Here is a 25,198-nt window from a genome sequence, read left to right as displayed (position 1 = left end):
GAGGTGCAAGAATTATAAGAGAAACAACAATTTTTATGAGGAAAATCTTGAAAAGGGGAAAAAATCACAGGACTTTGCCAAGTTAAAATAATTCTAATAGTGTCTGTCGTTGATTACAAATGATGTCTTTCCTTGGGAAAGATGTTGACACAATTTAGCTAATATATATAGTACAAAGTACATTATATGATTAGAGTTGGAAGAATCCAACAACATGAGAGCTGTTCTAAAGAGAACGTTGGCATGTTCATTTGGTAAGTAGGATTGTAGCCGGGTGATGGTAGACCAAGGACTGTAATTAAGCGACCAAGATTGGAGAGACTGTAGTCGGACATCGGAGGTTAGAGAGACACTAATCGAGTGGCGGAGGTTAGGGATAGTACTTGGGCAACAGTGTTCAGAGGGTTCGTAGTCAGGTAGGGATATCAAAATTTGGTCACGGGTCGGGTTCGGATCGAATTCAAAACTGACCCGACATTAGTTGACCCGACCTAAACCCGACCCCGCGGACATGTTCTGGGCGTTGGAATCGAACGGCTAGCTCAGGCGCTGAGCAGCGACACTGCAATTGTGATGTCAAATATTGAACCTAAACCTGACATATTTCTCAAACGGGTTGACCCTAATCAAGATTTTTTCGAGTTGGATTTTCGGATCGTGTCAAATATTGATACTCCTATAGTTGCGACAGAGGTCAAATTTACCATAGTAGACAGGCGATGGAGGTCGTAAGGATGGAGGTTATAACTACTATTATAACAATTAGTTATATTGTGGAATAAGTTCATTTATGTTTTAATTACTGCAATATAATGAATTATATGCTTAACTAATTGAAATGTGTGATTCTGAGAAGACTTGGTGTGGGTGGAAGAAGTTATGTTATGGTGCCAATGAGTATGTTCTGATGTATATGCACATTCTATTATGACAACAGGAGGTATAAGGGCTTTAGGAGGATTTGTTATTTTTTTTGTTCTCATATACGAAGTGCTAGCTTACTTTCCTATAATGCTAATTAAGTTTTTTGAATTATAAGTTTGATTCCGCTCAATATAGTAATTTAATATAAAATGTTGTAAACTTAGTTGTACATTAGATAAATGAATTATTTGAAAATTTAGATAGTTAAATATGGCTTGTTAAGCTGTGTTAGCTCGCTGTTATTTTATCTTCTATTTCCAGGATATGGAAAAGGGAAATAACTAGTTGATACCAGTGTCAATATTTGATCTGAGTTTATATAGGTAATTCTTTTTTAAATTTTGTACAGTCATGACTAATTATTTAATCTGCTTTATTTTGTATTTTTGCCGATAGTCTGTGATTATTATATATATATTTTGATGATAAATGAAAATAGAATTTTATGGATGAATTTATTTTTAGTATACTGTATGTTGTTAGTAGCTCTGTAATAGTTGTTTGTTTTAAAGTTAAAATTGGACAATTTTTGAGAAGTTTACAAAACTTAGATCTTGGAGTTCAACTGTTGCAAACTAACACATTATGATATGTTCCGACGATAATTTTGATTCTATCTATTAAAATGTGTTGATTTTTTGATCCGGTTGAAACTTTTGAACATATTTTTCTAAAAAGATAAATAATTAAAGTATTTTTATAATTTTTTCCATGATGGGCCATGTAATGTTAAAATTTCTGCTCGAATTAGAATATCAAAAGTTTTTTTTTTCTTTGGAGAAATCTATCTCCTCGATATAATTAGAAGGATATATAGATATATTATATGAAATATATAGATTTTAATATTTAATTATGATGCAACTACCAAATACCCTGAATTTCGTATTTTTCGCAAACCAAACCAGCTAGGGTTTTTAAATTTATATCCATACGTGCAATTTCTTGGAGGGAAAGCAAATCGATCATCCGAGTTTGCAAATGAGGAATTTTGCCACCGCTAGAATCCTTTGCATTTATCAGGGTATCGAATGCCATTTATCTCCGGTTGCAACACTGTACGTAATCTCTATTTCCAGTTAACCCATGCCGTTCGTCTTCTATATGCGCTGAGCAAATGGGGAAGTTTTCTGTTGATTTCTTTCTCTTAAAATATATCTCTTTTTCTTGAAATTGTAGGGCAAGAAAGAGCTATAGTACTTCAGGTCCTATTAGGTATATTCCAGGACGCTTTGCGCAAATCAATAAAACCCAGAACTTCCCATCTTTGCAGGATTCAGCGAAGAAGGAAGCGCCTATCACAGGAAACACTTGTTCTGGATTGTCGAATTTAGATTGTAGAGGGCTTCAAAATGGTCGTTTGAATGATGAAATGTGTGAGTTCCTGCAATTAGTTTTTCTAGTATTTTCTATTGCTGATAGAACGTGGTGAATGGTTTATGATATGCCTTAATGCTAAAATATTTTCCATTTGATCTATTATCAGATTTTGGGCAGTAAATTAGAAAAAAAAAATGAGCTTCATATGATTGATGGTAGAGTTGGAAATTTTTTATGAGCTGTATTTACAGAAGGTAGCAGTTTTTTTCAGTGCTACTAAATTAGAAAATTTTGGTGAGTTAGTGATGCGATTAATTTTTGTGTGAAACTATGTGAAGATAGCCTTCATGCATTTGTTGTGTGAGTTCATCCCAATATTTGAGTTGTACTTAATGGAAGCCTGAGTCAAACAAATTTTTTATGCTGAACCTTGAAATTTTTTTTTTTACACACAAAAACATTCTTTTTTGATGTATTTTTTCCTGAATTGCTTTATTTATGCTCATGCATTTTGGTTTGTCATTCAAAGGAGGCTTCGGCCCTGTAGAAAAAGATTTAGCACCATACATATATAGAAAAAGATAGAAATCTATCCCATATATTTAATTAATGATAAGTTAGACAAAAGGTCAGTTATAAACCCTTAAATTTCATGTATGGAGTCGAAAAACGTACTATCCACCTTACATATAATTTAAAAGAGCATGCTGTCTAAATTAGAGCTTGAACCCTTGACCTATACTCTGGGAAGTGGGAATCAAGGAGCATACCGCCAAAGCATAAGCTTGTTGGTCACTAGAACTTTGTTACTGCTATGCTATAATCATATCTTATGTTAACTTTAGCTTTTAAGGTAGTCAATCTTACAATGATTTGAGTCATAGGTTCACTACTAGAAAAAGGCTTTTAGTGATAAAATTTTTGTTGCAATGATTCATGAAGTTGCCAAAAGATAATCCATAGTGAAATGTAAGTTCATCAATGATTCATGAAGTTGCCAAAAGATAATCCATAGTGAAATGTAAGTTCACAATAATAGTATTGTGGGGAGAACATTTTGCGGCGAAATATACATTAAGCACAAATGATTAATTTTTTGCCGTGAAAAAATGTAGAAAAAAGATGCATTTTGGTGGTGTTATCAGAGCATATATTATTGTCAATATATGAATTATATTCTTTTTGTCGTAATCTTCCTCGTTCTATTACTATTTGCTTCAAACCATTCTCCATTTTATCAACTAAAATCTAATAACACTACCACTACCACCAACATGAAAGTTTTAAGCTGATTCATCATTGCAATGCTCTAAGAAGTTAGCATGTCACTCACACCACTTCAATCCCTATGAGCCAATGTTCATTGTTTACTCAATTTTTAATGTAGAGCTTTGATCTTTTTTTTTTTTTGGTCTAGATTAAATTTGGCCGAATAACTTGTTTTAATCCTTCTAGTTTCAACATTATGCTCTATACGATTGAATGCTCTTACATTTTTGTTACACCACTCATGTAGCCTTGTTGTTGTTGTACTCATTTAGATTCCTTCTTATTCCATTCCATCACTGCAATAATCTTCTCAATGTTATCTTTCTTAGTTCCCACTCTTTTTCCTAATCATATCTTGTCAAGACCGCACTATCTCCATATAGTAATTATCCTTGCAATGACTATTGCCGAAGCTAGACAACCTAAAGCCTTCTTCATTCCTAAAATCTTCTCAAACACAAATAGAACTTTTATTGAATATCTTTCCTTTCAACAAGCCTTTGTAGTCCTATTTACCATTGATAATGCCTTATATGAATTTGATTATCTAATTATTCATACTCATGTCACTCAACCTAAGTCCTAGTGTTTTCGAAATGAGCTATTATGAATCCTTTTACCTTAGCTTACCCCTACGAAAAGTGCCGGCCACACAAAGCTTATCTTTACCCAATGTGCCTTATGATACTCTATTTATAAGTTTGTTTTAGATTTTGCTCCTAGACCTTAGAAATTCGAGTAGAGATGACTCATGGAGTTCATTTCTTAACCATTATAATTTAAAGCTTTTTTAAGAGGTACTTGACCCCTTTCTATTATACTGTTTACCTTTTCTGTTGACTCATATATCTTTAACTAACTTTTTCTTCACTAATCTCAGGCAAAACTTTGGACCTTATCCTAATTAAGTTTTCTTCTGTTTTACCTCTTGCTGAGGTTATACATTGTTTTCTCCCTTTAACAACCTTCCTCTTCTGTTGTAGTATCTAAGCATGTGCTATATTCACATTTTAAAGCATCTTTTATTGGCTGCATGGATTCATTACATGCTGAGATTAGATTCACATTGGTAAGTTTATGGTTATTTAAATTTCTCTGTATACAGAACTTTATTGAGGGATTTATATTTGTAAAGCTGTAAATCCGGAAAACCATCTAAAAATTATGCATAAAAATCTACAATAAATTCAGGGACCAAGGAAACATTTATCCACCAAAACGCTGTAGCTTAAGTGGTATGTCTTTTTGTTCCTTTCTTTAGATTAAATTCACTAGTTCCTACTTAGAATTTAGAATGCAATTATCCTTGTGCCACGCCTTTCTTTTAATAGATAAAATATGTAAGAAAAATCTCTATCATTTTTCTGAAGGAATTTTCTATCCATTTGATTCAAATTTTAATAAAATTTTCTTGGTTGAGGATTCTTCATCTTATTGAGGCATTTTTGAAACCCTTGTAATTTCTATTAGTGTTTTTCAGATGGTATGTCTATGTTCACTTCTCTTGTTATTCTTTCCACATACAACATAACAAAAGATTTATAGAGTTGTGATGCCTTATCTTCATCTTTTTGAGAAACTTCATTTTAAATCTCCAGAAAACCACTCGTTATAGTTTGGAAGAGTTGATGTAGTACATGACAAATATTGCCATTTGACCAATTACCAAATCCGGTTGGCTGTTATTCACATTTTTACACCATTTATGGATTTTCTAGATTGTTGAGGATTTTTTAATGCAAGGAAACTGGACATATTTCATCAAGGGGAAATTCATAATTGGATTTTAAGAATCCATCCATTTAAACAATCAGATAAAATGTTCTTTTGGCTCTTCATTAATCATTTGGTTCATTTTTCGAAGTAAATGATTCTAATACATATGATCTTCTCGCAGTAAGCCAGTACGACGAGCCAGTACGAGAGCTTTTTGATACTGGTTATGAGAACATGAATGAACTGCAGACAAGTTCAAAGCATGATGCGGATGGATTCAGAAAAATTAGAGAAGAAATTGAACAGGTGGCAGTGGATCTACTTGCAGCAAGGTTATATTGCCTTGGCTACTTTCATTTCTTGTTTGAACCGCATTGAGCTTTTAGAAATGTTAATATGCAACTTCTGTAAGGTTCTCCACATACCATGAATGTTGCAAATTATAAAATGATTGTAAGCAATGTGAAATGCTTCGAAATTGCTTGCATGACTTTCCCTATAGCTTTTGGGTAATCATTTTGAGCTATACTTAGGTCAATGGTTTCATTTCCTTATAAAGTTTAACATCTCTGCAGAGCAATGACTGCAATTGAGCTGAGAAGGAAACTACATGGAAAGAAGTATCCTTCTGCCATTGTAGAATCCATTGTAGCTGATTTCAAGTCTAGGTATGTCCCTGTATAATGAATTTTACTTTAGTCAACATTTCCTTGGCTTGAGGGCGCTGAGTTGAATTATTAGCTTAATACACTCGTAATGAAGTAGCCAACCGCTATTCTTAGTTTGGGGCACAGTGTTGAATGTCTTCTTAATACACTGTTAATGAAGCAACCAAGCTCTGTTCCTTCATTTTGTAAGGATAGTAGTGTCTTTACTTCGATTAACTTAGGTAAATAGAGTTGATGATAATTTCCTCTTTTGTATTATATGCACTTTTTATACGCTAATATAATAATCAAGATGTCACAGAGTTGTACACTTTTTTGTACTGCTTTTACAAGTTCTTTTCTTTTAGCACCTTCAGCTTGGAGTGAAATTTTTCTCCAGAAGCAGTAGCGCAAATTCGATACTCAAAGACTTGGTTAGAAAATATTAGAAATGATCTTTTTTTATTAGATTTAAATGAAAATTTAACTCTTAACAAGGCGCAATGGACGAGAAAAAAGGATTCATGCAACCGACCCCACGTAGTGGGATAAAAGGCTTAATGTTGTTGTAAGCAGTAGCGCAAATAGCAACTCTCGTGGCATCACTTTAGGCCTTTGGGATTTTGGCATCTCAAAACAACTTATAACAAATTTTTTTCTTTGTATTATATGCTCATTTTTAACCGGACTTGGTTAGAAAATATTAGAAATGATCTTTCTTTATTAGATTTAAATGAGGATTTGATTTTTATCCAGACACGATGGAGAAAAAGGATTCATGAAGCTGACCCCACATAGTGGGACAAAGGCTTGATGTTGTTGTTGTTGTTGTTGTATTATATGCTTATTTTTATGATTTTTTTTTCTACCTAATTTTAAAATTCTTAGATCATGGTGAAATTAGCCATCTTGAATTGTCTTGTTACTTTAGTTACTCATATTTCTGTATGACTGCACTGTGAATTTAACATCTTTATCATGACAGGGGGTTGCTGAATGATAGCATGTATGCGGAAGCGTTCACCCGTTCGCGATGGCTTTCATCGACATGGGGTCCAAGAAGGATAAAACAAGTGAGTGCTATTCTGCTACTTCTGTTAGTACATTCTTTTCCCCATTATTTTGATGCCTGTTTTCTAAGCCATCTTATGCCATTCATCTACCTATTTGAACTGTTGAAATTTAAAGTGGATTTTAATGTTTTGAATGACATTTGGATTTGAAAAATGAAGATGATATATCATAAATCATAAACATTCAGAAATATGAATGAATATGTAAAGATGTACTAATTCTCTCTCTCTCTATCTCTCTGTGTATATAAGAGAGATATTGAGACCTATCATTTTAGAAAAACAGGAGTACTTTTTCTAAGTTATGTTATACCATTCATCCACCTCTTTAAATTTGTTGACATCTACAGTAAATTTTAATATTTTAAATATGGCATTGTGACTAGAAAAATGAATGAGTGTAAATATTTATATCGTTCTACAGAGGATGGTAGTCTAATTCTCTTTCTCTCTCTCCTATATACTTGCACGATTGATTTGCAAATGTTAATAGATCTTTAAATCAAATATGATATACAATTACATAAATCATTATTTCATTATATATCCTACTTTGCAATTATTACAGAGTTTTAACATAAAAGTGTTGACAACTAAAAAATACCAATTATTAGCATGGTTTTTTTTATGATGGATGTGGAGAAATGTCTAATGCTTCCTACCAAATAGTTCAGCCACCATAGATGTTAACCATGCTATACCTACTCTATTGATCAACCTTGACAACTATTTATTGCTGTATTATGCAAGTGATTGATGTTGTATTATAATGTTCCATTTAGCATCATCGTTGTCAGGTCCCAAGTCTTGAACGAGAAAAGTGGAGAGTTGCATTAGGTAGTCAACGGCCAGTATAAAATTGATCGAATAGTCATGGCATGAATCATTTAAAACATTTCTCAGTTTCCTAATTAATAACTAAAAGAACAAGCATTTATTCTACTCATCTTTCAATGCAATGGCACAATGATATCTATGGCAATTGGCAAGGCTTCCTAGGAGCATAAAAGATTTCTATAAACTTGAGTTCTGCAAGCTTCCAAATGGTGGCGGCTTATGATGTAGGAATACTCTGAAACTCTATATTTTATGTTGCATCACTTGCATTTGATTTGAATCAAATAACAGCTGAAAGCATGGGATTGAGGTCAAATGGATGATTCCAGTTCCAAAGTATTTGGATTGATTCAGCAACTGGCAATCTATAACTTCACTGTTTAAATGTTCATTATGATCTATTTTCCTGTACCATTTTCTGAATGGCCAACCATATCTCTTCATCTAATTTTTCTCGGAATCCTAATGGCAATGACAAGAGAAATTATTCTGTGCGGACGCCGAACGCCATCCAGAGATCAACCAGCATGCGCCACATCACACCGTGCTCGGTACCCAGCTCGATGCTGCTGATGTGGCGCATTCTGATTGGTCTCAAGACAGTAAACTGCATTCGTTCGGCGTTCACGCAGAATAATTTCTCCAATGACGCTTACAATCTGTGTGATTTTCAAAACAGGCTTTACTTCAAAAAGGGGTTAGCGAGATGGAAACTGAGAGAGCAAGGAAAGAGGTGTTTGAGCAGGAGGATGATCCTGGAAGTGATGGCCAAGATACGCAGCTTGGTATGTGCAAGCTTTCAATGGACCATCTCTTTCTTCAGGCCTCAAAACAGTGGCTGAGAAGTCGGAACACAGTCGTCGACAATCGAAGGGCTAGGATTGTAAGGTGGCTCCAATATCGTGGCTTTGATTGGGGAGTCACAAACTACATACTTAAGAAGCTGGAATCTCAATATCCCTCATGAGGGCGTAAAATATTACACTGAGATTGTTCATCTCTTGCCTCCTGCATTACGAGACAGGTTTTTCAGTTTTCTTTGGTTATATCTATCTTGTTATTATTTTTTTTTTAAAATAAATTTTTGTAGTGAGAAATTATTTTTTGTAAGCAAGAGAGTGTCCTGGTTGTAAGGAAATTATTTGGCTGTTTGGAAAAAAAAGTGTATTCTATGTTGCTGCTTTCAAAAGCTCTAAATTTTCAATGATAATTTCATAATTAATTTTATAAAAAGTTGCAATCATCTTTGACTTCTATGTTGCGCTAGCTCTGGTTCTGCCGCTCCTACTGCTTGGGCTAGCTTGGCTGCCCCGCACTTGGAGGGCAAGTGTGATCGCCCGTGCATAACGAGCGTTCTCACTCGAGTGACTCGACCTGGTAAAATCTGAGTTGTCATATTGGGTCGAGTCAACCTGGTAACATGATGGGTTGAGTTCGGGTTTGAACTTTCGACTCATTTAAAAAATCGGGTCGGGTTATGGTCAACCCGACCTAAAATACAATTTTGACACCCCTAGTTATAATAGATTGTTTGAGTATTGCTTAGCATTGAATTATGAAAGACAATTTGAGTTTAGATGCATGCTCTAAACTTGATTATGGTGAATGTTGTAGTTATTTATTTTATTTTAAATGTATTCAATGTATTATGATTCTTCAATCACTATCATCTAATTATAGTCTGTCGATTGTCATCGCATGGCTATAGTTCTTCGACCACTCACACTCGACTACGGTCTTCTGACTACTCTTGCTCGACTATGGTCATTAAAACATCTTCATTATGATCCTCTAACCATTATTATTTAACCATGATTCCTTTGACTAATATTGCTCTATTATGATAATTTAACCATTATTGTCTGATTATAATTTGCGGAAAATCATCATGGGACTATAATGCTTTGAACACTTGCATGTTTATGGTTTGCTAATCATTAGAGCTCGACTATGATCCTCTAATTATCTTCACCTAATTACTATCCTCAGATCATCATTGCCCACTTGTAGTCTCCAAACTATCATCCTTCGATTATGATCATCTGACCATTATGGCTTGATTGCACCAACCCTTGCTAACTTCGTCACCTGTTGTTGACAAAAGCATGAACACATGCCATCACTTACAAGATAAATGCATGCCATTAATGCCAACCTTAACTCGAGGACTTCTTGATCCCTAGTTTCGCCTCAAAGGAGAACAACCAAAAAAATATATCAAAATCTCTCTCAAAGGCAACTCTTATGCGATATGACTCTTCTAACTTATACCATTGGAATCAATTCTGCACATTTTACGTCCACTATATTGTATCAACATATTTTTTAATCTTGGGTATGAATATCATTTGTAACTAATGACAAATATTAATAGAATCATTTTAATTACTTCAAAATTTTTATTTTTTGTTTTATTCTCATAAAGTCTTTGGTTTCTCTTAATTTTTTTTTATTTGGGTTCATCGAATTATACTTTAAATTACAAATGAGCCAAAAATTAATAATTCAGCATAGAAAAATTTATGCGGGTAATTTTAATAAATTTATATATTCATGTAATTATATAAAATAAATATTAAATTTATAATATAATATTTTTAAATGTTTATAAATACATCCAAATTTATTAAATTTCTTGATTTTCAAGAACCTCCAATGTAGGCGTGCCAGCAGCACGAGCACGTTTTAATTCTCAGTCCTCGCTTCCTTTACCCTCCCGGCGGCAAAACCCTTCATTCCTGTTGTTTCTTCTTCTCCTCTGCGAAAACCCTAGCTCCAATGGACGACAATTTGTACGACGAGTTCGGCAACTATATCGGCCCCGATATCGACTCTGACCGAGATTCCGACGATGACGAAGACTCAAACGATGCAGTCGGCAAGTCCCCCGGCGGCGAATCTCTCCATTCCGATGAGGAAGGCGCCTCACCCGTCTCTGCTTCCAATGGTTGGATGACCTCCACCGGTGGCGGACTCGATGACATGGACACCGATCCCTCCGCTTCGCAAATCGTTCTTGCGGAGGACAAGAAGTACTACCCGACAGCCGAGGAGGTCTATGGCGACGGTGTCGAAGCTCTCGTCATGGATGAGGATGAGCAGCCCCTTGAGCAGCCGATAATCAAGCCTGTTCGTTCCATCAAGTACGAGGTTAGCTCTAAGGAGTCGTCCACTTATGTCTCCACTGAGTTCCTCCTCGGTCTTGCCTCCAACCCTGCCCTCGTTCGAAATGTTGCGCTCGTTGGTCACCTCCAACACGGGAAGACTGTGTTTATGGACATGCTTGTTGAACAGACCCATGGGATTTCGACCTTCGATACGGAGAGGGAACGGCACATGAGGTACACGGATACCAGGATCGATGAGCAGGAGAGGCAGATATCCATTAAGGCTGTGCCCATGTCCCTTGTGCTAGAAGACAGCAATGCTAAGTCCTACCTCTGCAATATAATGGACACTCCCGGGCATGTTAACTTCTCCGACGAGATGACAGCGGCACTACGGCTTGCGGATGGGGCGGTACTAATTGTGGATGCTGGTGAAGGTGTAATGGTAAGTTCATAATGCTGCGCTTTCTTGGCTTAAGGGTTTGTTTCCATTGTATGGGTTAGGCTTATATCATGCTATTTAGTACTTTGTGTCGTCATGAATGGATTGTCGTTCATTAATATTTCTCCAGATTGATGATCTCGCCATTTTCTCCAACTTTAGTGACATTATGAAGATCTTCCAGTTGGATTTAATCAATTTAGTTGAACTTTCTAGACACGGGATGCATCTACTTTATTTAATAAGAAGTTTTCATGCAGTTTGAGCATGAAAGTTATCGATGATGATGTATGTGGTGACATGTGATGCTCTTTGTTGATGAAAATGCATGTGTTGTTACTTGTTATTCACTAGTGATGCATCACATGTTGATGATAGACTCATGCTCATTGATAATGACATGATGCAGCTTATTGCAATCGTTTTCAATGCAGCTCTATGTATGGGTGCACATTCGGTCAGTTCGGATGAATTAATTGACGAATTTGTTTAAACTAAGTAATAGGAAGAACCAAATTGGGTTTATTCGATTCAATATTGGTTTAACCATATTTTGAAAGCATGTTTTCTTTCTGCAAACAACTAAACTAACTCAAATAATAATTCTATAAAGAAATTGGATAATGACATTTTGGTTATTTGGAATTGAGCATTTATTATTGGAATTTAGATTTTCATTTTGTCAAAAACTTTTTTTCCAAAACCGAACCATAAGCCGCAATCCAAATAACCCTTATTGCCATTCTATGCTTGCTGTAGTTGTTATTGCTAGGTTGGTCACAGGCTCTCAGCTGCCACCCCTAGGCTTGCTGCTATTGACACCTTTAGGAATGACAAGACTATTGCAACTGAAAATATTTTTTTAACTGTTATCACCTTCCTTTTATAGTGCCTGGAGCCAGTGTATATGACCTACTCTATTACTCTTTTTCATAATTAGTGAATTTTTACATCTGGGCCAATGATTTTTTTATTTAAGTTTTTCATCTAAAAAACCTCTGTAAATGTTGAGTACCCAAAATTCTAAAATTAAGAGGAGTGTTGAACTCTTTGATTATCTGATTTGTGAAATTTTCTCATGCACACGTTTGAGAAGTTTTTAGTTCAAAAGGAGAGATTTGGAGCTATTTGTATGGATGCTTCACCTTCTGAAATCATATCTTCCCTCAAATGATTCCTTTTTCAGCCGTGCTGTGATATTATTTTAATTGAATACCTTTATGAATTTTACTTGGAAGCCTACAGTCCATTAATATAATATCTCAGGTATTGTTTAATTTTTTTCCTTGAAACTATTACTATTTTTAACGTGGCGTTTGTTTTCTTATTTGACCCTGTATTATACTCCTATTTTTACCATTACAAAGAAATTGGCAAGGCACCAATTTCTGGGTTTGCTTGAGGTTGTTATATTCTCCAATGTAGCGCAAGTTGAAACTTTATCATATCGATAGCTAGTAATCCTTTTGTTTTATGACCTGCAAACCTTTAATTGATAGAGTAATATTTTTCAGTCATCCACTTACTGATGCTGATTTAATAACCTGCTTATTTCTTTTTGAACAGGTAAATACTGAGCGGGCTATACGTCATGCTATACAAGAGAGGCTTCCCATTGTAGTTGTGATGAATAAAGTATGGTTTTGTTTCCCTTAGTCGAGATCACCATTATGTTTTCTTTTCTTATTTCCACCTGGTGATTTACCTGATTTCGTGATCTTGTAATTTAGGTTGATAGGCTAATTACTGAACTAAGGCTACCTCCAAATGATGCTTATTTTAAGCTGAGGCATACATTGGAAGTAATCAATGACTTGATCACTTCATTCTCCACCACTGCTGGAGGCACCCAGATTATTGACCCTGCAGCTGGAAACGTTTGCTTTGCTGGTGCGAATGCGGGATGGTCTTTCACATTGCAGTCATTTGCTAAATTATACGTGAAGCTTCATGGTATCCCATTTGACTCTTCAAAGTTTGCTTCACGTTTGTGGGGAGATGTTTACTATCATCCTGACAGGACCTTTAAAAAGAAGCCCCCGCCTGGTGGGGGTGAAAGGTCATTTGTTCAATTTATTCTTGAACCATTGTACAAAATTTATAGCCAAGTCATTGGAGAGCATAAAAGGAGTGTTGAGTCAACTCTTGCAGAATTAGGTGTAACTCTGAGTAATGCAGCTTATAAATTAAATGTTCGACCTTTACTTAGATTGGCTTGCAGCTCTGTCTTTGGATCAGCGACTGGTTTCACTGACATGCTTGTTCAACACATTCCTTCTGCCAAAGATGCTGCAGCCAAGAAGGTAGAGCACATATACACAGGGCCTCAGGACTCTTATGTTGCCGAGGCAATGAAAGACTGTGATCCATCAGGAGTTCTGATGGTTAATGTTACCAAACTATATCCGAAGTCGGATTGCAGCGTATTTGATGCTTTTGGGCGAGTTTACAGTGGGACCATTCAGACTGGTCAGACCATTCGCGTCCTCGGTGAAGGGTATTCACCGGATGATGAAGAGGACATGACTGTCAAAGAGGTCTCAAAACTTTGGGTTTATCAGGCTCGGTACCGTATCCCTATTAGCAAAGCTCCTGCTGGTTCATGGGTTCTTATAGAAGGTGTTGATGCATCAATCATGAAGACTGCAACATTGTGCCCTATGGATATGGATGACGAGATTTATATTTTTAGGCCTCTTCGGTTCAATACATTGCCAGTTGTTAAGACTGCAACAGAACCATTGAATCCAAGCGAGCTACCCAAGATGGTGGAGGGTCTGCGGAAAATTAGCAAGAGTTACCCTCTGGCAGTCACCAAGGTTGAGGAGTCAGGAGAACACACTATTCTTGGGACAGGAGAGATATATCTTGATTCAATTATGAAGGACCTCAGAGAGCTTTATTCTGAAGTGGAAGTTAAAGTGAGTTAATAGTATATGGTTTTATAGATAGAAGTTCCATCGTTCCTTAATTTTGCTACTGCTTCCTTATACATATATATTTTGCTACAGGTAGCAGATCCAGTAGTCACTTTCTGTGAAACAGTTGTGGAATCATCTTCGATGAAGTGTTATGCTGAAACACCCAATAAAAAGAACAAAATAACTATGGTAAGATGTCTATTGTACTTTGAATTTTTGCTGTGTCCGACAGGAAATTTTATGTCTTTGCTATGCTGTTCCTATTTACATACAGATATCCGAGCCACTAGAGAGGGGAGTCGCTGAAGATATTGAGAATGGTGTTGTCAGCATTGACTGGAGTCAAAAGAAAATTGGCGATTTCTTTCAAAAAAGGTACGAGTGGGATCTACTTTCTGCGAGGTCAATTTGGGCATTTGGACCAGATAAGCAGGTAAAAATTTTTCATAATAAAATATAATTTGTTTAGAGGACTTTCATCATATGAGTACATAGTGTATGAAATGTGGAAATTCAAGCTAAAGTACAAGTTTAGTTGCCATGCTTGGTCAAAAGTAAGATTCATTTATTTTATGAAGGGCTGAAGGAATTTTAGGGTTGATTTATTATTTATGTATTGCATTAATCTCAAAATAAATTTAAGAATTTAAAAATTCATCTTTATTAAATTTTGGTCAGAATATCCTGGCCTATTTTTCTCCATTTTGTTTTCCTTGTAAATGGTATTATTTTAGAGCAAGTACTAATCCTTTCTATGTTGGTATTGAAACCCAGGGGCCTAACATCTTATTGGATGATACCCTTCCTAGTGAAGTTGACAAAAATCTTCTCAATGCTGTGAAGGACTCCATCGTTCAGGGGTAAGGAAAATGATTGCTTTTGTAACAATTTTTATCTAGCAAGGAAAATAACAAGTTCAAACTTTGCTTTTGCTGGCATTAGATTCCAATGGGGAGCTCGAGAAGGGCCTCTTTGTGATGAACCTATTCGGAATGTGAAGTTCAAGATCTTGGATGCTTCTATTGCTTCTGAGCCTCTTCATAGAGGTGGTGGTCAGATTATTCCGACTGCTCGACGTGTGGCCTATACTGCTTTTCTCATGGCAACCCCAAGGCTTATGGAACCTGTTTACTATGTTGAGGTTGTATCCACTTATACTGATCTGTAAATTAACCCTTTATGTCTCTTGATGATTTACATTTATGTTGCGTTGTTTCAGATCCAAACTCCAATCGATTGTGTATCTGCAATCTACACTGTATTATCTCGAAGGCGAGGCCATGTAACTGCTGATGTGCCAAAGCCTGGGACCCCTGCGTATATTGTGAAAGTTGGTTCTTTGGATTTTTTAAAATTATTTTTCCTAAATTTTGGATTAAATGGATGCATGAACAAAACTTTTGTAAAAGTATTAGTAGGTCCCTACTTTGTTTGCTGCTATACGAGGGTGTGACTCGATGGAGCTGACTCATGAGCTTGATAAAGGGCTCGTGAGCCGAATATATATTACACACACCTATTATAATTCAATAGGTTATTAAAAATATTTCTCACTTCTTTCCCTCAACTAAATGTTTATTTTTTGTCATTATTTCTCACTTTTTGGTTTGCTTTAACTTGAATATTCATCCCTTTTTCATAATAAATGAGGTAATTTGAACTCATAGAATTGAGCTTGTGTTCAAACATGAGCTCGATTAATTGGTTAACCTCATTTACATTGAACTCAAGGTGGAGTTTTAGCTTGAGCGCAACTTGACTAGTTTGGTTTACATTCCTTGTGATATGCGTTTTAATCGATTATCCTAATCTTGCAGGCTTTCCTACCAGTTATCGAGTCATTTGGCTTTGAAACAGATTTGAGGTACCATACTCAGGGTCAGGCGTTCTGCCTCTCAGTTTTTGATCACTGGGCCATAGTGCCTGGTGATCCACTTGATAAAAATATTGTGCTACGCCCTCTTGAACCAGCACCTATTCAGCATCTTGCTCGTGAGTTTATGGTCAAAACAAGGCGTAGGAAGGTATATGTCCTTTTGTGGGGGATGTTTCATAACACTCGTATTTTGACTATTTACAAAATTGAATTTCTTATCTCTATTTTTTTTTTAAATTTCACCCAAATGTTTAAATTTTCCTATTAATTTATTTCACTTTTATTAATTTCCCAACGATTTGATTATGATATGTATAAGTTCATGGGTTTGATTGTTAAAAAAAAAAGATTTCAGCATTATTTTGTAATTAAGGATGGTTTTAATATTATTTGTGTAACTATTCCTTTATTTATTTATTTTGACTTCTTTTTTTTGCTGATTTCTTTTGTAAAGTTGGCTTCACAAAAAGCATAGGCATTCAACCATTGAGATGAGAGCATTTTTTAGTTGGGTTGAAGGCATGAAGCCCTTAATGAATCACCATGATTTCCTTGCAGGGTATGAGCGAGGATGTGAGCATCAGCAAATTCTTTGATGAATCTATGATGAATGAGCTAGCTCAGCAGGATGCAGAGTTACATCTCCAGATGACATAAAAGCTCATCATTGGGCACTATTTGTGTATCTTGCTTGCGTAAGGTACAATTAAGTCCATGAAAGATGCTTCTTCAGTAGATTTTAGGTATGGCTTTCAAAATTTTGAACTCTTGCTCTTTCATTGTCTGCTTTTTCATAGGGGTATTATTTGATGGTTTATGGCACATCGATTGGAGGGTATGAAGTTAAATTTAGGAGTTATTTGATTATGAGTATTTAAAATACATCTGTATTCTAAATGCAATGTAAATTGAATACACTGTATTTTAATTTCCTTAGGTATTTTGATTGGTTGAAATCTATAAAAATCCATTTTTTGAATTTAGTTGTTTGAAAACTGAAATACATTACTTTTTGATTTACATATTGGGCACATCTGGGATGGTGGTGCGTAGTTCGAGATGGTTCGGACCTCAGGGTTGGTCATGTGTTGTGCATGGGTGGGGGCTGCTATTACGTGGTTGTTGATGTAGGGTTAGGGTTGCTTGGAGATATGGGTCAGGGTTGCAGAAGCATGAGCCAACTTAGCGAAGCAATGTATTTGGAACTTATTCTATTCAGGCGAATTCTAATTCATTAAAAAATGGCTTATATGGGCTATTTAAGGGTTCGTTTGGGACGGCTTTTTTATTGCTTTCTAAAATTCCGTTTTAGTACAAATTTTTTTATTTTTGTACTAAAACTCCGTTTTAGAAAGTAATAAAAAAGCCGTCCCAAACGAAGCCTAAATCTCTTAGGAAAATACTTTGCTTTTTGCTTATACTTGAAATGTCAAATTACATGGGTTCTTTTTGCTTTACAACTCATAAAGCCAAATAACCTCAAGTTAAAAGCAAATGTGTTGAAGCAACTGCGTTGTAGGGTATCAACAAATTAAGAACAAACACAAATAACAAGTAATGTAAACAATTAAAAAAATTATGTAAACAAAATAAAGCAATAAGCATGCACAAGATTTTTGTTTGGTTTGCCACTACTTGGCCTACGTCAATGCTAAACCTCCACTAACTTGGGATTCCACCATCTCAATTGCTACTTTTTTTTTCACAAGCAGATAAATTGTCACATAAAACATTGTCTTTTACAGATGACTATATTCTTACTAGGGGTATCAATATTTGACATAACCCGAAAACTCGACTCGAATCCGACCCGAAAATTCCGGGTTAGGGTCAACCTGGACCCGAAAACGGTCAGGTTTGGGCTCAACAAATCCGTTTAAAAAATCGGGCCAGGTTCAGGTTGAACCCGAAACCCGAAATTGATCCGTTTTTTACCCAGAAACCCGAGATTGACCCGTTTTTTACTCGTTTTTGACCCGAAAATTGCATATTGACCTGGTTTTTAACATGAACACTAGCAATTTTTGTCGGCCCTGGGTCATTCGGGTCGTGTCGGGTTGACCTGGACTTGAAGCAGGTCGGGTTAGGGTCCGAAAAATTGACCCGTTTGCAAAAATGGATCGGGTTTAAGTTGACCTGAAAAGTGTCGGGTTAGTTTCGGGTTCGACTCGTGACCCGAAATTGACACACCTAAATCTTACTAGGGGTGTCAATATTTGATATGACTCGAAATCCGACCCAAAAATTACGGGTTAAGGTTAACCTGGACCCAAAACTGGTCAAATTCTGGGTTGGGGTCAACCTGGACCCGAAACGGGTCGGGTTCGAGTTCAACAAATCGACATGTTTCAAAAACCGGGTCAGGTTGACCTTTACTTTGACCCGATTTTTACCCAAAAATTGGAGATTGACCAATTTTTTACACAAAAAGTCAAAAACTAGTAATTTTTGGTCGGTACCGGGTCATTCGGGTCGTGTCGGGTTGATCCGGACTTGAAATGAGTTAGGTTCGTGTTCAAAAAGCTGACCTGTTTGCAAAAAAATGAGTCGGGTTCGGGTTGACACGAATAGTGCCGGTTCAATTTCTGATTTGACCCGAACCCAACTCGTGACCCGAAATTGACACCCTTAATTCTCAGTTCTCACTGCTCTGAATGACTGCACGACATCTTGGACTGATTTACTTTAGATAAGATAAGTCCGTATTTGAAAAATAATTATAATGATCACGTAGCACGAACTTACCGTAGATTATACTTTGGAACTATGTCGTGTGGATTGAAGAGTTTGGTTAATGGGCTTGGGGAACTCACAATCTGGAATGAAAACATTGGCTTAAAAAGATTGAAGAAGAATTTAGAACAAGGAACAAAAAATCTATCCTTCAAAGCATTTGAGAAAAGTTTTTCTGTACATGGATTTTAAGTTTCAATGACTAGTTTTTTAGTAGTAGATTTACAGAAAATCCAACACCTTTGCTCCTAGACATGTTTATGCAGGGCCTTGATGTCCTATTGTCTCGCATGAGTTTGAATGGCGGTGATAGTGGCTTTTTACTGTTTCTTAAAACAATTCTTTAGTATAAAAATGAGCTGTTTTAAGCAGCAGAAAGAAATCCGTCCGAAACGAAGCCTCCTAATATACAGATCTGATATAGCATTTTGTTAAGACTGACTTTTATTATGATTATCCTTTCATAGTTAAACTAATTTGCACTGCAAATTAAAAACTTTTGACCGTCACTTTTGCTTTTATAAATTTGAGATGCAACATTCATATATTATGATTGAAGGATTTGTCATAGAAGCCTGTTTTTATGGGTAGGTTGCTTTCTTCAGGTGATGAGGGATTCTCTTTTTAATTGATATCGTACATCAACGATTACATAACACAGGTATGTCATTAGGTATGCCTCTGAGTTCTTGCATTATTTGATAATAAATATGTAATCAAATACTGTTTTATTAAGATAATTTCTATCATGAAAACTTTTTTTATCTTAGTTTCTTATTTCCTTTTGGTCTTTAGTCTTCTCACCACCATCTTTAGCAAGACATACAGATTCCTTATAATCATCTAAATTCCTTAGTCATATTGTTCATCTCTTAGTGCTCTTAAGAACCCTATTCTTTATCTTTATAACCTTTTCTAAGTAACCCAACTATTCATTCTACACCACATATTTCTAGCCATTTTGTGATTTTTTTTCCCTAAAATTATATTATAATATTTTCTAAAAGATGTTCTTTTTCAGTTAAGAAGAGAGTTTAGGCATGTTTGATGTAACAATTTTGACAGTAAATAAGTATTTATTTAGTGCAAAATATAGCATTTATTCTCATTAAAAATCAGCTGAAAATAAGCTATGAAAAAAATTTATTACTTTTAAAAATCCCCAAATTTATAGTTACAAGTTTTAATATTAGATCTAATCTAATATTTACTCTTCAATCAGATGTTAATTTATAATTGATAACTTAATTTAATTAAATTTAGTTATAATTAGCATTTCCAATGCTTACTATATTTAAATTTAATGTGGAATCTGTTGTCAATGCTTATTTAGAATAAGTATTTTTATGGTCATTTATATAAATCGTGAAGAAGCTTAAATAAAAAATTTTAAACGAGTAAGTTAAAAGTATTTCTGACTATTATCATTTATTTAATAAATAGAGCTCAAATGATTAAAAAGTAGCTTAATGATTCCTGAAATGATTATGTATTAATTTTATCATTATGTTAATCATATATTTTACAGCTTTAATCCATTTATTATCTTATTGAGATCTAAATCTGATACAAAAAAAACGAGATGAGTAAATTTTTATTAGTAAAATCATTGAACCAAAAGCAAAATAAGAAGTTTCAAATATCAATATCTAACTATTAATATTTAAAATCACCTTAAATGAGCTACTAGTTTTGCAAGAACTTATAAATAAATTTTGCGTTAAAAATTTATTTTTTAAGATTGAATGGATATATTTTTTAGGTTAAAATTTTTATTCACAAAAGATTAAGTTAAAACTTGCCATGATTTTATTTCAGAAATCATGTACATTGCTTTAACTTACAAATTAAATATTTTACTTTTTTATAAGTTACATTAATTTATTGAAGCATCTAAGGCTTTCTTTGTGATGATTTTATTCCTAGTAAAAAAAATTAATTTTTTTTTAAGAAAAGATTACTTCATTAAAAACAGAAGAAATGTAAGAAAAAGTCAATCTTGGTTTGCTCGATAAAAACAGAAGAAATATTTGTACAAAAATAATTGTAAAAATCAGTAAGAAATTGAACTTTTAAAAATTATAATTCGCATAGATTTTTTTTTTTTAATTTTAAATTTCACTACTAGATCAGGTTGTGAATATCTTTTTACAGCAGTTATATTTTTTTGAAAAGAAAAATTAAAGCCAAAACGACATCCAAAAGAATTACTTATTTACATGAATACAATTGACTTTGTAATTCCCCATCATAATTTTGGGGAAATTATAATAGAGAATAATCATGATTTGCCCCCACTTTATGGTGGAAGTTTTCTTTTAAAAACAATATAATAGGAGAAATTAATAATATGAATGACCGGCGGAAAAGAAAGCCAAATATGATGCTTAATATCACGTTTACAGCATCTTCCCTCCCTCGTGCGCCAAGCTTCGCAACTCAATGGAATGATGTTTATAGGACGGCAACGAGAGAACACCTGAGTATAGTCAGAATCAGATTCTCCATTAAAAAATGTAAGTTTATTCTTCTCATTATTTAATAATATGGCATAACAGAATACTTAAACAAAAGCATAAATTTTGTAGCTAAAAAGCCCTAAAAACCAAGTTCAATGTTCAATGGACCTCCAACAAGCCAAATCTTATGAAGTCTCAAGTGCAAATAACATAAAATCAATATGCCTTTAAAATGAGTGTAATATATACACAAGTAATAATACACTAATCTTAAAGTGAATCTAAAGGTTTTAAATCCCATCTTGATTATTTTTTTTTTTTTTATCAAAACATCCAAACAGATTTTTTTTTCAACTGAGATTTTCTGCTCTTTTATTATCAAAGGTTAAGCTTTTTTCATAAGCACCAATGTATGAAATAAAAATGACTAATCTTAATATTGATGACTAAATAAAAGTACAAAACAAAGTCATAATTAGCATTGAACATTATAGATAACACTTCATTTTTAGCGAGCTTGCACTAAACATAAACATAATACATAAAATTTATAAATAGAAATATCTTTCATTTTTAGTAAGATTGCACTAAACATAATACATTAAATTTATAAATAGAACGATCTAAATAATGGTGAGCAAAGCATGCCTAATTCAATGCAGTAGAAAAAACTTACCAGCTTGAGTCAATATGATTCCTTGCTTCATGAGAACATGAACCCAGACCCAGAAGACACCCCACGGTGAAGTGAAACTGTGGAATAATTGAAGAGTAGGTTAGTAAATAATAAAATAAATCAGAGAAAAAAACATATAATAAATGAATATATAAAAATATTTTTTTAATGATTATACATATAAATATATATACACAACATTAAAAAAATAAAGTAATAATAGTTATAGTATATAAAAAAAAATAATGTTAGGGTAATTATTGCATCATTTGAATGAAGGCATAATTGGCTTGCTCTAATCAACAAAAACTCTCTTTAATAATGGCAGATCAGGTCAATATTTTTAAAAAGTTACTAAAAATATTATAGCTAAATAAAAAACCGGCAAAGACTTCTATTTTTATCCTTACATTATTAAAAATTGAAGTTGATGAGGCTTCAAAAATAATGAAGTATAGAAAAGCAGTAGGACTTGATGATATTTCAATAGAAGTGTGAAAATACTTAGGAGATCAAAAAAAATTTCTGGCTTATTAAACTTTTTAATATTATTTAGAGGACAAAAAAAGAATAATTAGGTTAAAGCTAAATATTGATGATGGTGATATACCTTCACAGCATCTTCTCCAATTTATCAAGCTTCTTAACTCTATGCAATGATTTTGTCAACAGCAAGGAAAAAACACCTGAATATTGGGCACCAGGTCAGTTCTTCATTAAAAATGTGAGCTTATGCTTCACATTATTTAAGAATATGGTACACCAGAAAAGTTAAAAATATTTAAAGTATACATTTTGTAGCTAAAAAACTCAGAGACATATAGTCCAGCAGACCTCCAAAAAGGGAAATCTGATATAAGTGTTGTGTAAGCAAAGCTAAATTAACATAGTATAATAGTTGTAGTAGTAGTGTATAGTATAGTAGTTTGATGCGATTTTTCATGTTGAAGTAATATAGATATTGAACAAATTCAATGTTAACTACATCTCAATATTGATGACTAAATAAAACCACAAAAACAAAAGCCATAATTATCCTTGAACATTACATTATTAGTAACCTCATACTAAACAAAATACATCAAATTTCTTAATAGCACAATCTAAATATGGGTATAAACTAATTCCCCAAACCCATACACCTTTAACTCAGCATGATAAAAATTGAATCAATTTACCTAAAATTCACTTAATTTCTGCAACCCCCTCACAGGGATGATGCAATTAAAATTTACTTGAAAATTTTGAAATAAGAGCATACTATACTATACTATACAATTATATTATACTAATACTATACTAATATACTATACAATACTATATCATATACTATACAATACTATACTATAGTATAGTATCCTAGTAGTATAGTATACTATATTCATATAGTATAGTATAATAGTAGTAGTATAGTATAGTACAATAATTTAGTAGTAATAGTATAATAGTAGTAGTATTAGTATAATATAGAATAGTATAGTAGTATAATGGTAGTAATATAATATAATATTGCTAGTATAATAGTAGTAGTAGTAATAATGTAGTATAGTATTATATAGTATAGCAGTTATTGTAGTATAATAGTAATATAATATAGTATTGTAGGAGTATAATGTAGTATCATATAATATAGTATAATATAGTATAGTACAATATAATTTAGTATAGTAGTAGTAGTATAACATAGTATAGAAGTAGTACTATAATATAATAGTGTAGTATAGTAGTAGTAGTGTAGCATAGTATTGTATACTATAGTAGTATATTAGTGTTGTAGTATAGTAGTAGTATAGTATAATATTGCATAATATAGTAGTAGTAGTGGTGGTATAATATTGTATAGTAGTATAATGTCATAGTATAGTATAATATAGTATCGTCGTAGTATAGTGTAATAAAGTATAGTACATATATATATAATTCAAAAACATAAGTCAAATAAGAAAGTTTAATTTTCTATTATGAATATATGTTTTCTTATTAATATATAATGGTTTTATGCGGTCTTTCCTGTTGAAGTTATCGAGATATTGAACAAATTCAATGTTAACTACATTATTTCAATATTGACGACTAAATAAAACCACAAAAAACAAAAGCCATAATTATCATTGAACTTTATAGATAATATTTCATTATTAGTAAGTCCATACTAAAAAAATACATCAAATTTCTTAATAGCACTATATAAATATGAGTAAACCAAACATCTCTAATTCCCTAAACCTATATCACCTCTAACTCGGCATGACAAAAACTGAATTAATTTACTTGAAAATTTACTTTATTTCTGCAACCACCTCACAGAGATGATGCAATTAAAATTTACTTAAAAATTTTGAAATAAGAAATAAGAAATAAGAACATACTATATTATTGTACAATATTATACTATATTATACTACTATACAATACTATACTACTAAATTATACTAATACTATACTACCATACTATCCTATATAATATACTATACAATACAATACTATACTACTACTATTGCTATTATAATCTAGTACAGTATAGTATCATAGTAGTATAGTACAAAATATTATAGTAGTATAATATAGTATAATAGTTATAATAGTAGTAGTAGTATAATATAGTAACATAGTAGTAGTATAGTATATTATAATATAGCAGTATATTATACTATATTCATATAATATAGCATAGTATTATAGTAGTAGTAGCAGCAATATTAATATAGTATAATATAATAGTTGTAATAGTAGTGTATAATATATTAGTATAATAGTATAGTAGTAGTAGTATAATATAGTGATATAGTACATTATAGTAGTAGTAATAGTATAGTACAATACTATACTAATATACTATACTATACAATACTACTACTACTACTACTACTATACTATACTACTATAATACTACTATATACTATATACTATAATGCTATACTATATACTACTGTACTATACTATACACTACTACTATACTATACTACTACTATATACTATATACTATACTATATACTACAATACTATACTACTATATACTACAATACTATGCTACTATACTACTACTATTACTACTACTATATACTATATACTACTACTATACTACTATATACTACTACTACTACTATTACTATACTACTATACTATACTACTATTACTACTACTACTACTACTATACTATACTACTACTATATGCTATATACTACTACTATACTATTA

At 33.2% G+C, this 25,198-nt stretch overlaps 3 protein-coding genes across 8 annotated transcripts in view; 2 read left to right on the top strand and 1 right to left on the bottom strand.

Annotated features, from left to right (window-relative positions):
- The first annotated feature begins 1,777 nt into the window (after nucleotides 1-1,777).
- On the top strand, nucleotides 1,778-8,852 carry LOC110099501. Its single transcript, XM_020826681.2, has 6 exons — nucleotides 1,778-1,982; nucleotides 2,104-2,300; nucleotides 5,411-5,561; nucleotides 5,805-5,897; nucleotides 6,862-6,949; nucleotides 8,466-8,852. Exons 1-6 carry the CDS (start codon nucleotides 1,906-1,908, stop codon nucleotides 8,751-8,753), a joined length of 894 nt encoding a protein of 297 aa, XP_020682340.1. The 5' UTR covers nucleotides 1,778-1,905; the 3' UTR covers nucleotides 8,754-8,852.
- A 1,586-nt stretch (nucleotides 8,853-10,438) lies between these two features.
- Nucleotides 10,439-19,567, top strand: LOC110099492 (110 kDa U5 small nuclear ribonucleoprotein component CLO). Of its 6 annotated transcripts, none has more exons than XR_002303460.2 (11): nucleotides 10,439-11,338; nucleotides 12,902-12,970; nucleotides 13,066-14,256; nucleotides 14,347-14,445; nucleotides 14,531-14,689; nucleotides 15,031-15,116; nucleotides 15,199-15,397; nucleotides 15,476-15,586; nucleotides 16,074-16,280; nucleotides 16,691-16,875; nucleotides 19,471-19,566. XR_002303460.2 is itself a non-coding variant. In XM_020826667.2 (11 exons), exons 1-10 carry the CDS (start codon nucleotides 10,565-10,567, stop codon nucleotides 16,787-16,789), a joined length of 2,994 nt encoding a protein of 997 aa, XP_020682326.1. In that variant the 5' UTR covers nucleotides 10,439-10,564; the 3' UTR covers nucleotides 16,790-16,832; nucleotides 19,471-19,567. The 6 variants fall into 6 exon arrangements, 4 of the variants coding, with proteins under 4 accessions (XP_020682326.1, XP_020682327.1, XP_020682325.1 ...); XR_002303461.2 differs by having other exon boundaries at nucleotides 19,457-19,566; XM_020826667.2 differs by having other exon boundaries at nucleotides 16,691-16,832; nucleotides 19,471-19,567.
- A 2,332-nt stretch (nucleotides 19,568-21,899) lies between these two features.
- LOC114579912 (protein ACTIVITY OF BC1 COMPLEX KINASE 7, chloroplastic-like) overlaps nucleotides 21,900-25,198 on the bottom strand; it is an 8,425-nt gene continuing 5,126 nt past the window's right edge. Inside the window, exons 3-4 of the mRNA XM_028695934.1 lie at nucleotides 22,611-22,686; nucleotides 21,900-22,077 (exon numbers count right to left, since the gene is read on the bottom strand). Of these exons, the coding sequence (XP_028551767.1) occupies nucleotides 22,613-22,686 (74 nt within the window). The 3' untranslated portion in view covers nucleotides 21,900-22,077; nucleotides 22,611-22,612. The remainder of the gene's footprint in view (nucleotides 22,078-22,610; nucleotides 22,687-25,198) is intronic.

This window comes from Dendrobium catenatum, unplaced genomic scaffold (genome assembly GCF_001605985.2).
Source record: "Dendrobium catenatum unplaced genomic scaffold, ASM160598v2 fragScaff_scaffold_716, whole genome shotgun sequence".
NCBI classification, from domain to species: Eukaryota; Viridiplantae; Streptophyta; class Magnoliopsida; order Asparagales; family Orchidaceae; genus Dendrobium; species Dendrobium catenatum.
This window is presented reverse-complemented; position numbering and strand designations above follow the sequence as displayed.